The sequence below is a fragment of the Apteryx mantelli genome, chromosome 4 (genome assembly GCF_036417845.1).
Source record: "Apteryx mantelli isolate bAptMan1 chromosome 4, bAptMan1.hap1, whole genome shotgun sequence".
NCBI lineage: Eukaryota > Metazoa > Chordata > Aves > Apterygiformes > Apterygidae > Apteryx > Apteryx mantelli.
The window spans coordinates 23,847,608-23,861,335 of record NC_089981.1 but is presented as its reverse complement, the minus strand read 5'-3'; the positions used below and the strand labels follow the sequence as shown (position 1 = coordinate 23,861,335).

The 13,728-nt window shown below is 47.4% G+C and overlaps 1 protein-coding gene across 3 annotated transcripts in view; it reads right to left on the bottom strand.

Annotated features, from left to right (window-relative positions):
• Positions 1-1,361: 1,361 nt before the first annotated feature.
• LSP1 (lymphocyte specific protein 1) overlaps positions 1,362-13,728 on the bottom strand; it is a 51,845-nt gene continuing 39,478 nt past the window's right edge. For all 3 annotated transcript variants that reach the window (XM_067296006.1, XM_013957959.2, XM_067296008.1), the window contains exons 10-11: positions 12,827-12,938; positions 1,362-2,767 (exon numbers count right to left, since the gene is read on the bottom strand). In XM_067296006.1, the coding sequence (XP_067152107.1) occupies positions 12,852-12,938 (87 nt within the window). In that variant the 3' untranslated portion in view covers positions 1,362-2,767; positions 12,827-12,851. The remainder of the gene's footprint in view (positions 2,768-12,826; positions 12,939-13,728) is intronic.

Below are 13,728 nucleotides of genomic sequence, written 5' to 3'. Positions count from 1 at the left end.
GAAATAGCACGCTGTAAAGTTAATTTAATTGTGGAAAAGTTTCCTCTGGCAGATCCAGGTACCTCATAAAAAGCTACACACATCTGTTTCAAGCCACTTTGCCTCTGGTTTCCCACCATTGCTAGAGAGCTCTGGTTTCTCTGGAGCATTTCCGTGCAATCTGCTCACTGCTTTCCTGCAGCCAGAACCTGGATTACAGCAGTTGTTTCTGTTGAAACCACATCTAGTTCCATATGGCCTTTAAGTGGGGAAAATACGCCCTGCAAATTAACCCTCCTTAGAGAAGGAATTTCACACAAGCAGCCTTCGGGGCCTTTTCTGCACTATCCAGGCTGGCAGGGCACAGGAACAGTAACAGAATAAGTTTCTGGGCATCCTTTCTGCCAGCCAACGGCAGGACAGAGTTGAAACTAATAGGGAGGCCCCAACCAGTTGGATCACCAGCACCACGCCTGACTCCATAGTACTGCTTTTACCTCAAGCCAGGACACTTTCATACATCATGTTGCTACTGCTCTGGCCTCATTTCAAAGTCCCAGCTTGGAAGAGAAGGGATTGAGGAAGACTGAGCCAGGTATTGCCACAATCCTCAGTGCTCTCTGAGAAGCACAGACTTGTTGAATTCCTCATTCCAGAAGAAGCTAAAGCAGGGGGTAGAGAGGGTGAGGGTATCAATAGGCAAAAAGATGACAGCAAGAGATTTTTCTTGGTTGGAAGTGTCAAAGGTGATACCTGGGAGCAGCCAGAAAGTCCCAGCAGCTTTCCTATTTTCAACACTCTTGAAAAGCACATGTTAAGGATAGCACAGTCTGGATGCCATCTCTACACAAGAGAAGTGCTGTTACTTGGAAGGTCACCTTCATAAAAGGTCAAAAAGCTTTTTCTTTAGATGGTTCCAAATACAATAGTCAGCTCCTTAGAGCACTGGGTTCCTGTAGAGACATCTGTACTGACCTCATCTCAGATGTATAAGCAGGCTATAGAGGATTTTTATAGCTGACAGCTCCAGTGATTTTGGTTGAAGCCTGACTCTACCCAGCTCTGTTAGCTGGCCAGCTAAACCTGCTGCTTCTTCTAGCCAATCACTTTGTAGGAAGGCTTCTGCACGCTGCTCTAAATCTTGCCCAAACCCTGATCTTCCCCATCTTACTGTCATTTTCCCCAGTGGGGAAAGCAGCAAGTAGCCAGGAATCCTCCTAAATGGAGAAAAGCCCCCTTCCAACATACATCAAGCTCCTTCTCCTCTCGTCACTCAGTTTGATGGTATTTCTCTTCTGCCACTTTCAGCTCAGAGTTGCAAGGTCTGGGAAACCAGCTTTGCTACAGGAATTCCTACATCAACAAAATCCTCAGAGTTGCCATTTGTACAACATCTTCCTCAAATTTTATTAAATGCTTACAAAAAAAATATCCAGGACACGCAGTAAATTTAAGCAAAAAGCAAACTGATGCAGGAGGAGAGAGAAGCTGCCCTCCCTCTAGGGAACAGAAACAAATTGCAAATTTATGTTGACAGCCTTCATGGGAAGAGGACATAAACAGATTTTAAACAGGAAATCGGGAACATGCTAATGACATGAAGTGTAAAGACACAGGAGAGTTCAGGAAGAGCCCCAGGAGCTGCTTTACAGAACTGGGGCCCAAAGCCTGGAAATCGGTGCCCCTCTTCAGGGGCTCGGTTTCCCCCGTTCACAGCAAGCCCTGACCTCCCCCAACAACACACTAAGATGCCTTTTCACCTAGACAGCTTCCAGCACAAGGGAATTCTGGTCATTTCCCAGATATCCAGTCCTCCTCCAGGAGCATAATTTGCAGGTTATCAACACATCTGCCTTTGACATTCAGAAATAAGTGTTTCAATTCCTCACAGTGGAGCCCAGGTTAGAGGAAAAGCAAATCCCTTCCCAGAGAAGGGAGATAATGCCAATAATGAACACTCCTCACCTGGAAGAGGAAGCCTCAGGCCCACATCCCTGTTTAACAGGGAGAGGAAGGCAGCAGCTATCCGAAACTAAACTTCTATAGCCACTGTTGAGATGGAAGAGTGGCAGGAATATTTTGGCATGGGTACTCAGCTGTGATTAAAATGATGATCTGGAAACTAAAGAAAAGAACAGGACTTGGTTAAATGTAATTAGGCCTTGATGTACATGCAGAGACACCAGTAGATGACATCCGTCAGAGCAGATGTTGCAGAGGGAAAGAGGCTATGCTGTAAACAGGGGAAGACTTTAACTACAGCTGGCACTAGTAGTGGTGACAAAAGGTCCTTGCAGTCTCCTGGTGTTCAGGATCTGCTCATTGCCCTCTTTTCAAACATTGATTCTTTTACTTGGTTTCTATTCAGCTTCCTCTCTCCCACCACTCAGCCATCAAGAGTCACAAGATTAGAAATTCTTCATTCTGTAGCAAAATACCTGCCAGCTGGGCAGATTAGTAAATTCTTCTCTTAAAGCACTTGATAAAGAAGAGAGGAGGAAAAACCACTGCCTCCCATCTCCATAGCAGAGCCAGACTAAAATGAAAAAAAATAGCCACAGAGTCATTTAGAAGGTTAAAACAGGGATCGTTTTTGCCAGCTGATTTAGTTTCTTTCACCTGACTGAAGGCAGCATGGGGTGTCACTCACACCCAGAGAGGATAGTCAGGTTGTACTGAAGCAGACTGACTTCAGGCAGGAGGAGAAGAGAAACATCCTTTGAGTATCTTCCTTGGAGCAGAGGAAATATTGGCATTGAGGGTTGCATCGAGCCAGGACCAAGCTCAGCTGTAAGACAAGAAAAAGACAAACTTATGCATACTGTTTCATCTGCCACGAGCGATATCCTGGGCTATACAGAGTCTGCATCTTGCCCTAACAATTAAAGATGTTTTTCTTCCATGCATTTTCACAAAAGCTATGTGAATCCCTCATCTCCACTGCCCATAAAGTCTCTACAATGCAGGACAGCCAACTTGAGCGATGTGTCCGTAACAGAGCAGGAGCTGAGGACTGCCGAGACGGTGGCTTCGGAGACCCCACTCTAAATACCCCTGCATTCAGCCCCCTCAGCACTCGCGAGGGCTCAGCCACCTGGGCAGCCTCCAGCTCATCTCCAGCAGAGGTCACGACTGCCCAGGCAGAGAGAAGGACGCGCTCCAGCTCAGCCTCCTCATCCCAAGGAGGCGGCAATTAGCAGACTTCCTGCCACGCCTGAGAAAGTCACTAAAGCAGAGAGCATGTTCCTCCAGCCCCTGGCAACCACAGCTCTCTGTTTGGGACCATCTGCGGCAGTATCAGGTTCCCACAGCTCTTGATCTCCTCTTTGCAGAACAGCTGGTACCGCAGAGGGGCTCCAGCGCACAAATTACTTTTCCATCGTGTAATAAATGACTCTTCCATGCTGATACTCTCCCTGCCATTCTCAGTTTGGAGCTGATTGCGATTCAAGCAGAGTCCAGCAGAACAGTTGGGATCCAAGGGTGGGCGACTTCCCTTGCACCCACAGGCACACAACCAGCAGGAGCTAAACTTAACCCTTTAAAAGCCTCTTAGCTTCTAGCTCAATTTCCTTCCAACTTATCACAAACCCACCCAAGTTTTTCAGGCAGGTTTTTCACCCCTCTATCCCCAGGTTTTCAGCTCTGGCCTTTCTGCCAGCAGTAAGGCATATCTGTCTTTTCCCTTGCTTTTGCTTCATTATGGAAAAATAACAAAGTCACTTGCAAAGTCTCGCTTGTTGCGAAAATTCTGAGTGTGCAAAAACCTCTGAAGGAGACTCAGACAAAACCAAGCATGACAAGGGAAGACAAATAAATTAAGAGTGGTTTCCTTTTGTGATGTCTGGATGTCTCTCCCCCCATGACTGTCCCCCAAACACACAAGCTCCAGCACCCAAGTTACATGCCGTGCAACTCAGCATCCATAAGGTCTCCCCAAGACCCACAGCATAGCCGTCTTCAAGCCAGATGGGGTGCTTAGATAGTAGCAAGGATTACTTTAAGAGCACATACTATTGGAAGAGACCACAGAACCTCAAGTCATAAGTCATAAACCAGCCCCTAACTTTGGGAATAGAGGGAAAGTTTTCCTGGCGCAGCTGGATTGTATCCTAAGCCTCTCATGGCCAGACTCCTCTGCCCTCCTCAGAAGCATGTGGCACAGTTAGCAGCAAATCCCAGACAAGACCCTGCTCTGGTCCGCCTAGGAAGCTGCATTTTCAGGGGTGCTGCAGTTTGTAGGGTAAGGAAAACACTCAGCTCAAAGAGCTGATCGGTAGTTGGGAAGCTCATTCCCCTGCCTCTTTTGTATTCCCAGCACAACAAGCCTGAGCAGTTCAGCCTTATGATTCCGGCTCATCAGCACTGCTAGACCACAGCTCATCTGGTAATACAGGCAGTCCATGGGACACATTAAACAGGAGCAGATGAAGTCATTCCACAATCAATCCTAACAGCAGGTGAATTTACTAGCTCACACTGCAACCATTTAAATCACCCAAGCAGTTACTAATACCTATATAAACAGAGCTGGAGCAGTGTTACACAAGAGCATGGCTGCACCTCTCGACTGAGATATTTGGGCTTTCTAACCCAGAAGAACTTAGAATATCCAAAGGGCTGGGGAAAGGATCATGTATTGATGAAAAAACGTGGTCTCTTAGTCCTTTTAGGGCCAGGGTAGACTTGTTTCTAAGAGTAGCTCTTGGAACAGAGCAAGTCCTAATCTCAGCCTTACGGCTAAGGCACAAAGGTGATAAGCCACTAGGCATGCCCAACAGTTGTCATCCCCAGCTCACACAAATCCCCTCCAAGGCCCCCCTCATCAAAATGGTGGGAGGTTTCTCATATTTGCAGTTGAAATAGAGGGATCAGTAGGTACCAGTGCATCATTGCTAGGCACTGCCCAGACCCTGCCCACCACATGCTCAGCTCACAAGAACAGCTCGCCCACAGCAGTAAGGGCTGGCCCTCAAGGGCTTTGTGCATCTACATGCCACCTCTTCAGTGCTTTGATTTGCTTTTTGGGGGACAGTCATCCTCCTCCTACCCTCCACAAGCAGCTTTGGCAGATGTACCTTCTGCTTATTACAGATCAGCTTCCCAACCCGGTGCTGAAAGCGGGGTTGCAAGCCCAAAGGCAATATGGTGCACTCAAGTGCAAAACATCTGCTCTGCACTTAAGAGTTTTATTCAGGGCAATTTTCCTGCACAGTAGGCATCATGCTACACACCTCACCTTCCTCCTGCCAGCTCAGACCAGCCAGGTCAGGACTCTGAGGCACAGGCTGCAATTCCACTTACCAGAGCAGGTCAAGAGTCATCAAAAACAAAGCAAAAAGCATGCATAGCCCCACTGAGCTCTCCTGACATTACCCCACCTCTCATTTCTTGTTTCAGGATGCTCATTTGCATCCAGCACTGCTGATTAAATGGTTCAGTGATTTATAACTCATTTCACAGAAAATTCAGCAATTCTGAACAGATGGTGAGCCAGGGCAGTCAGATTTCTGGCATATGGGAGCTAAAGGTCTGCACAGAGGCTAGCAAAACAAAAGAGATCCGAGTTCTCCTCTTTCCTCCTCAACAAGGCTGGGGACACACCAAACCTCAACACAACTCTTGCAACACAGAGCTGGAAAAGCACCCACGCATCCTCTCAGGAGGAGCACAGCTTTGGTAGGAGGAGTTCTGGGTGCAATCCCAATCAGATATAAAATCCAATTCAGACCACAACCTATTTCTCTTTCACTGAAGAGCGGGTCATACAGGGAGGACAGTGGCAATGCTCTCCAAGGGAAACAGAAAACTAGGTTTTATCTTAAGGGCTGATAAGTGCAGAAGGAGACAGTTGCTGTAGTGCTTGACACAGCTAGGAAACACAAGTGAGAGTTAGTCAGTGTTGTGACAAAGCACTTTCTTACCAAATAAATGCAGCTTTTAAGTATTGCGTTTCACAGGGATGTTTTTCTGCCAGCTGAAATCAATCAAGGCTGGTACTGACTGACTCAAATGACACATGTAGTTTATGGCTGTTCTGTTGTATATAACATTGTATCAGAGTATTAATAACTAGAATTTGGAAAGCCATGGAACATTCCTGATTTATGCCTCTGGAGAATGTTTCAAAGCTTCAAAATTTCAGATCTGCTCTGTTTCTCTTGACATTTTGTTCCAAATCCTGTTATAACTTGCCAAGACACGAATGTCTGGGGTCCCAAGGAGATCTAACTGTATTTCTTGCTAATGCCAGGAGCAGAAGGACTCCAGGTTTGGCAATACAAACTTCTCCGAGTGCATCTCTAGCCCTGTCCCACCACCCTCAACATTGGCTGAGGCTACCTTGTGAGGGTGAGAAAACTAAGTCTGATGCTCTTCTTGCACAATACTAACTTCATACTTGCAGCTTTTTGCAAGAGAAAGAGGAGGCTTTATATAAGAATCTTTAAAAATCAGAGCATCTAGTGCTGTAAGAGGCAGGTACAGGGCCAAGCCCATATCAACTCTAAGCTTTGTGTTTTATTTCAGGAGATGACAATGCTGATAACTGTATCATCCTCCATTCAACCTGCTCCCCTTCGCCCCCACATTTCTCCCCCTCCCACCCTACCAAAGCCAGGGAAGGACAACCTGCGGCTCCAGAGACTCCTGAAGAAAGCAGCTAAGAAGAACGCCGTGCTAGCGTCGGAGCAAGCCAAGTCCTTTCGGTCCAGTCTCTCCCCTGTGAACGAGGCCAGCCCCGACCTGGAGCACAATGGCAGCGCTCCCCCAGCAGAGACCCCCAAAACAACAATGGCCCCCTCCATCAGCCTCCCATCCCGCTTCCCCATCCAGCCTGTCACCCACCGCGTTTCGTCCCCTTTCCGAAAAAGCAAGCCTTTCACGCTGACGGTCACCGAGCAAAGGCGCATTGCGGAACACCTCAGATTCACCACCTCTCCAGCACACGAGCCAGGTGCTCCTGAGACTCCACAGCAACCTGAAGGCACAGATACCCAGCTTCCCTCTCCACAGGACTCATCTATATTCATTTTCCCCCAGCTTCCTTCTTCCACCACAACCAGTACAGAAAGGGCACCACAGGTTACCTGTATCACCAAGGTGCACACTTATTTCCATAGTGTCAAGGCACCCAAGGCTAAGACACCCACATCAAACCAGACCCAAGCAACCTGCAGCAATGAGGACAAAAGGCCTTCTTCTTCAGCACCTGAAGTGAGCCGTGCTGAATCCTCTCCAGGACAGATACCTGCCCTGCTTGGTGACAGCAAGACCATGGCTTCCCCTCCCACCCTGGAGCCTCACCCACTTTCTCCTACAAAGGCAGGACCTCCTAGTCAAGCTCCCAGGCCTGCACCACACGAAGAGTCTGTCAAAGCCCCTTACCCCAAACTCAGCACCTCTGATGCCCACTCCAATAAGCCTACAACCCTTGGAAGCAACACAGAAATATCTGGATCAGAAAGAGTGTCCGAGTCACCCAAGCAGCACAGTGAGACCCCAAGACCATCAATACCCAGTGCTCCTCAGAGGCAAGTACCTGCAGAGGCAGCAACCCCAGCACAAGTCGACACTACGGGGGCCATCCCCACAGAAACGAAGGCAGAACATGCCATTCCCCCTCAGCTGACCCCCAGCGTACCAAACACCAGCCCACCCCTCAAAGCTGAGCCAACACTGCCAGTGGTGGAAGAAGCAAAACCTCCTGGAGCCAATGTTAGTGGCTGGTATCGCCTCAAGAAGCACTTGATAGTGCAGCCAGAGGCACCCAGCTTCCCGGAGCCTGAACTAGCCAAGCAGGGGCTGGAGGAAGCAAGCCATGGGAAAGCCAGCTCTCAAGCAATCACCAGTCAAGACAGCCAGCTGGTTAAATCAAGGGCCACAAGGATGTGGGATGCCATTTTATACCAGATGACAGTCAGGAAGAAGCAGCAAGCAGAAGGAAAAAAAGTGCAGAAGGAAGAAGGCTTCTCTTTCCCTCGCCGCTTACCCATTCTTCTATATAAACCACGCTTCGATGCCCGGAAGCTGAAGGAGCTGGCTGCCAAACCCATGACAAAGATCACCACCATGTTTGAGGTGGGCCGGTACGGATCTAAAATGACCGAAGAGCGCACCAAGAGCTTTAACAGAATGGCATCAGGATGGTCAGTCAACTGAAGCCAAGCCACTTCACCAGGCCCACATCTCCAGAGGTTCCTGCAGGACACCAAGCAAGAGAGTACCTATGACTAGTTTTTTTTGCCAGATGGAGCCAAGTATAAGGAAAAAAATGAATAAAATAAAGCCCCTCTGAGCCAGCAGCCTTGCACTGAGGGTTTAAGGGTTACTCCGTATGTATATGAACTTAAACGCATAACATACCACATCCACAGGTCAGGAGCCAGGAAAGATAGACAAACATATACATTTTGTTTTAAAAGAGCCCACTACAAACATTGTACACAGGGATAGAGGGGAGAAAGGAGAGGCACACAGCAAAGAAGACAAATTGCCTGTAGAAAAATAAAAAGTTTAGAGGAAGGTGATGGAATGTGAGTTTATTTTGTGTTTATTTAAGAACAGTAGAAGTCCTAGAAACAAAAGGACTTGTAGATGAGAGAGCATGAAGGAATCTACATTTCTCCATATCTCCTCCCCATGTGGGGAGTCTCAGACTGAACTCTTAAAAAGCTTATACATCGTCCCCTTAGCTTCTCTGCTCAAGGTGCGAGCAGAGGGCACCCTGCACCTGCTTGCTTAGAGAGAGATGGAAATGTGTCCGTTCATATAAGAAACGGGCAAGGGACAACACAGGATCTAATCCTTCCAGCCCTCACATAGCAGTTCCCCCATCTAGAAAACTGGGCATCACCATTTAAAGTCATTCTACATCATTCTGCTAAATTTTAGTGCGTAGAAGACCTACCAGGCTCAGGACAGGACACAGTTTTCTTGGTGCATGCCCTGGCCATTCCAATTTCAAAATACTTGGTTCTCCTGCTAGCAGTCTTATTTTGCAATGGGCCATTCCGTTTTCAGTACTCACCCTTGGCACTCCATAGGCCCCAGACTTTGAAAGCAGAAACACTGGCGATCAGCTATTTCTGTTTCTCAAGGGAATTTGTCATATGGTGGAATGTTTAAACATACCAATCCTATATCAGCTACGTAGAGCCTCGGTAGGAAATCTGATACACAGCTCTTTACATTCTCTTCCCGTGCAGAGGATATGGAGCTGACTGGAATTTCCCCAAGCCAAACTGGGAGAAGGGGTGCAGGGAAAAGGCCACTTTTGCCTTTTTGAAGTCTTCCAATTTTGTAATGGTGCTATAAAAAAAAAGAACTCGCTCACAGTCAAACCTTCACTGAAGTTTTCCCTTTAGTGGTAGTCTCCTTTCCTTCTGTTTTGTATCCACTTCCCTACTCCAGGGAAGAATTTAAAAGGTAAAGTAAGACCAAGTGTCTAAAGCTTGAATTTCTCCTCCCGTCTTCTCCTCCAGCCTCCAGTCTTCTCCAAGTAAAAGCTGAGAATAGTTGCATGGTGGAATAGAAACACTTAGAACAACCGAAAATCAGATCTAACCACATTGGTAGAGATAAAATCCCAAGGGATGCAACAGAAAAGGGCCATACTGCAGGCAAGACAGTATGTTTAAGGGTTTTCCCCTTCCCTCTCAATTTTCTAATCCTTTGCTTCATGGTAGCCTGTTCAGAGGGAGCAAAACTGAGTCCGATGCTCCTCAGATTTCTGAGGAAAATGGCCATCATTTGACTTTGTCAGGGCCTTTGAACTAGTATAAAAGTTGTGTTTGGCAGGGAGGAGTATTCGGCAGGCTGGAAACAGATCAGCGGTCAGGGTGACTGCCAGATCAGCCTTTGCAGGATAAGTTAACATGCTATGAGACAGGGCAACAGGGAAAGACCTACACAGCAACAAGAAGAGTGCAGCTTAGACAATGTAAAATGCCTAACGTTAATGCAGATAAAGACTACCTTACCACAGTGATAAAATGGCACCTCACTGTGGAAGAGTTTGCTCCTTTTCCTGCAAGGAAGGGCTATACCAGCATAAAACAACTTCACAAGTAATTGCATCCACCCTATGGGAATTTTGGCAGTGGCCTCTCTTGCAGGATAGGGCTGGCTCGGAGGCGATCTCCTTTAACTTTCCACCTAAAGGTTTCAAAATGCCGTCCCCATTTTTAACTTCTGTTGGTTGCAGCTTGAAGTCATCCACTGTTTGTGACCTTCTTCAGGAGTGGTCAAGAGTTCACTCCTCAAACAAGACTCACTTGGCTGGCAACCCTTTTGCGTCCTAGCATGCAGTAACCTCTCTTATCATGCTTGGGAGGAAAAAAAAAAGCACCAGAAACATGTACTTAACACAAAAATGCACTGGATGCCCAGTAAGAGCAGCCACACTAGAGCACAGATAGATGGACACATACGCAAGAGTCAGCCCTCACAAAATCCATGCTACTATCACCAAGCCAAGCAACCGATACTGATTACAGCCAAGCATGAACTTGGACAGAGAGGATGGTTTCCAAAGCAACTGTGTTTTAACCCGTTTTGTCCCACAGCAACGGTGACCCAGAACAAACCAGCAACTTGCACACACAGCGATGAGGAAAGGCCCATGGGTGCCTGCTGGTGCCTCCGTGAGCCTTACAGCGGCTGGGCACCCCACCAGGCTGCGTTCCCGGCCGAGCCCCTGGGCAGCCGCACAGACCGAGGGGTCCGCTCACGGCGAGAGCAACGCCCGCCACGGGAACTAGAGGAAGGCAGATCTGACCACGTGGTTGAGCCTTCTGCGCTGAGAGAGACAGGCAGAGGCGCAAAGCAGGTCCAGCGAGTACCGCAGAGATAGACCCAGGCATGAGAATGGAGACAAGCGAACAGATGCCCGGAGGTAAGAGGAGGTCTCTGCTGCGGGTTTTTATTAGCAGCTTTTGCAGCATGTTGCAGCCTGCGCCGAGCAGGCAGAGCAAGGGAAGGGGAACACCACTGGGCTCAGGTTTAGGTTGTTATTCAATGTCAGACCGCCTCAGGCCATCAGTAAGAGCCTAAACTGCCACTTAGAGAAAAACCTCTTGCTCCACAGCCTGCTCAGAGGGCATGCAGCTCAGAAAGGGGGAGAGGGAGGAAGAACTGCAGCTGTCCTCATGCAACTAGAAAGCTAATGAGGGTGGTGCCAAGTGAGTGACAGCAGGGTGAACCAGAAGGGTTTTGGAGCAGAAGGCAAGCACAAAGGGACCTGGCAATGGGGGGGAAAAAAGGATGAACATAGTTAACAGGGCAGTAGTAGGGTAGGGAGGAAGAGTCTGGAGAGTGGGGACCTTTCAGCATATGAAACAGCCAACTAACAACCCAAGAATAGGAACAAGTCCAAATCCTCAAGCTATTTCAGTCCTTTTTGCTATTTGCAGCTAGACAAATCATTTCTTGTGAGCGAGCCCATAGGGCATCAGGGCTGTGCAGTGGCCATCTGGGATACCGGGCAGATCCTAGAGGATGCCCTGTTGCAGCCACCAGCCTCTCAAGAGAGGCCAGAGCCAAGGGCTGTTTCTTCAGAGCTGCTTGCAGAAGCTCAGGTAGGACAAACCAAACCTGCCAAGATGCTTGCTATTAGAATCAAAGCTCAACAGGATCCCACTCAGTGCATCAAAGCAGATTTCAGAAGGAAGAAGGGGGCTGATCAAAGAGAAGACTTTAAAACTGGTTTCTGGAAGCAACAGCCAGAGAAGCAAGCTGAGGATACAGTCCTGCAGGCTCCTTCTTCATTATATCTAGAAATGTAATTATGGACAGACTTGGGTTTGTACTGCTGCTCATCTCAAAACAGCCTTCAAGAGAGCTTCTTTCCTAAAGGAGCACACAAAGAGGGGGAAAAAATGCTGCACTTGGAAGCCAGCTCCTTGGAAAAAAATTAAAGAACAGTCCCAGAAGGATTCAAAAACAAAGAAGGTGCTTTGTAGCAGAAAGAGCTATTTATAAGCTTGGTTATGAAATAAAGTTTTTATTATTGTAGAAAAAGAAAAAAAAGGAAAGAGAAAAAGCTTGTTTCTCTCCCCACCCAACATCCTGTCCTCTCACAGTGCCAGATGCTGCCCAGTTGGATCCAACCAGTTATCACATCCCTCTATGCCAGTTCCTTCTTTCTGCCACAACCCTCTCATCCACTCAAGATAACACCAGGATATCCATTAACACAAGCACAATAAGTGCATGCGATCCAAAGACCATTTCAAGAGGGCTCAAAGACAGCATCCCAGCGTTGCCTCCCCACTAGCTATGCATCAGCACAAGGTCCTTTCTGCTCTGTTGGTCCACCCAGTACAGCAGATGTTCATTTCCCCCCTGCTACAACCCTACTACAGACCAGTTCCAAGAGGTCACTAAAATCATTACAAAGTTTTCCCCTAATTAATTCAGTAAATCGTTGAATTAGATCCTGGAAACATTCAGATCTCAGGACTATATCAGCCCCTATGCTCAGCAGGAATGACCTCCAGCTAGTACTTCTCTTTGCAATATAAGAGATCACAAGAATAAACATTAGAGACTGTTCCTTTGAACAAGCAAAGGGAAACCGATCTTCATCCAAATAGCATTAGCGAAGGGACTTGTTTTGCAGATTAAACTAACAGGGTATCCAGCTTCCTAGAAGTATCAGAAAGTGGGCCTCTGTGTGCCCACTTCCTTCCAGCTCAGGAAGTCAGATATTTGCCCAGAAACAAGGCTCCAGCTGTTATCATATGGTACCTTGCAACTCATCCAAGTTTAGTTGGCAGAAACAACCCAAACATCTTGCCAGAACACTACCAGGAGTTGATTATGCAGCACAAGGTCATAACTAACCTACCTGGTTAATGGGTTCTCCAGGCACCTTATTGCTCTGTTGCATCATCTATCAGCACTTTCTTGTACTGGCCGTGGCCTGTTGCAACAAATTTATACTTTTTCCCAGGAGTGGACTGAACAGGACAGAAAGAAATAGCCAAAGTCAGCATTTTTCCTCCTCACACAGGCAGTCAAGATCAAACACCCAAAGCTAGGGGAGCACATGAGAATCTCCAGCTTCATATTATCTAGGACAGTTATTAATTAGTTAGGACAGTCGCTTAGAATCCTGGAGGGCTTTGAGACAGCCACTGCCTATGGAGTGCTCCTCTCCTACCCCTTCCACAAACTCCTTGCATAGACAGAATGACAGACCACCCGTTTCTGGAAATGTAAGGCAATACAGCAGGTGTAGGATGCATAAGAGGGAAGGGAAGGTGCAAAGCAGGGTGTCATGGGGAGAGCTCATCAAGGAGCCCTCCGAGCCAGCATTCTTGCAGGGTTGCTTTCACCCACAGCAAGTACCAGTTTTATCTACTGCGTACTGGCAGCAGTACTATCAAGGAATGTCCAGGCTGAGTGAGAGATCAGAGTATATTATCTGCAGACAATTAGGGCAGCAGCTGCTTCCTGCATTTTAATATGCATTTCCACAAACATATCACTGGGCACAAAACCCCAAATCCACCTGCAAACGCCGATACTGTCTTAGATTGAGTTCCACTTAATTTTCAATGTTTCTTTGTAATCTCAAGATTAAGATGCATAACAAGAGCAAAGTCCCTCAGTTTTAGCCTGAAAAACCAGGGCTCCCAACTCATTACTTGGGAACAATGCACTATTCAAGAGATCTTTCAGTATTACTAGTTATAATAAAAATAGTGGCAAAAGTCATGTTAAGACTGAAGCTATAGCAGCTAACTG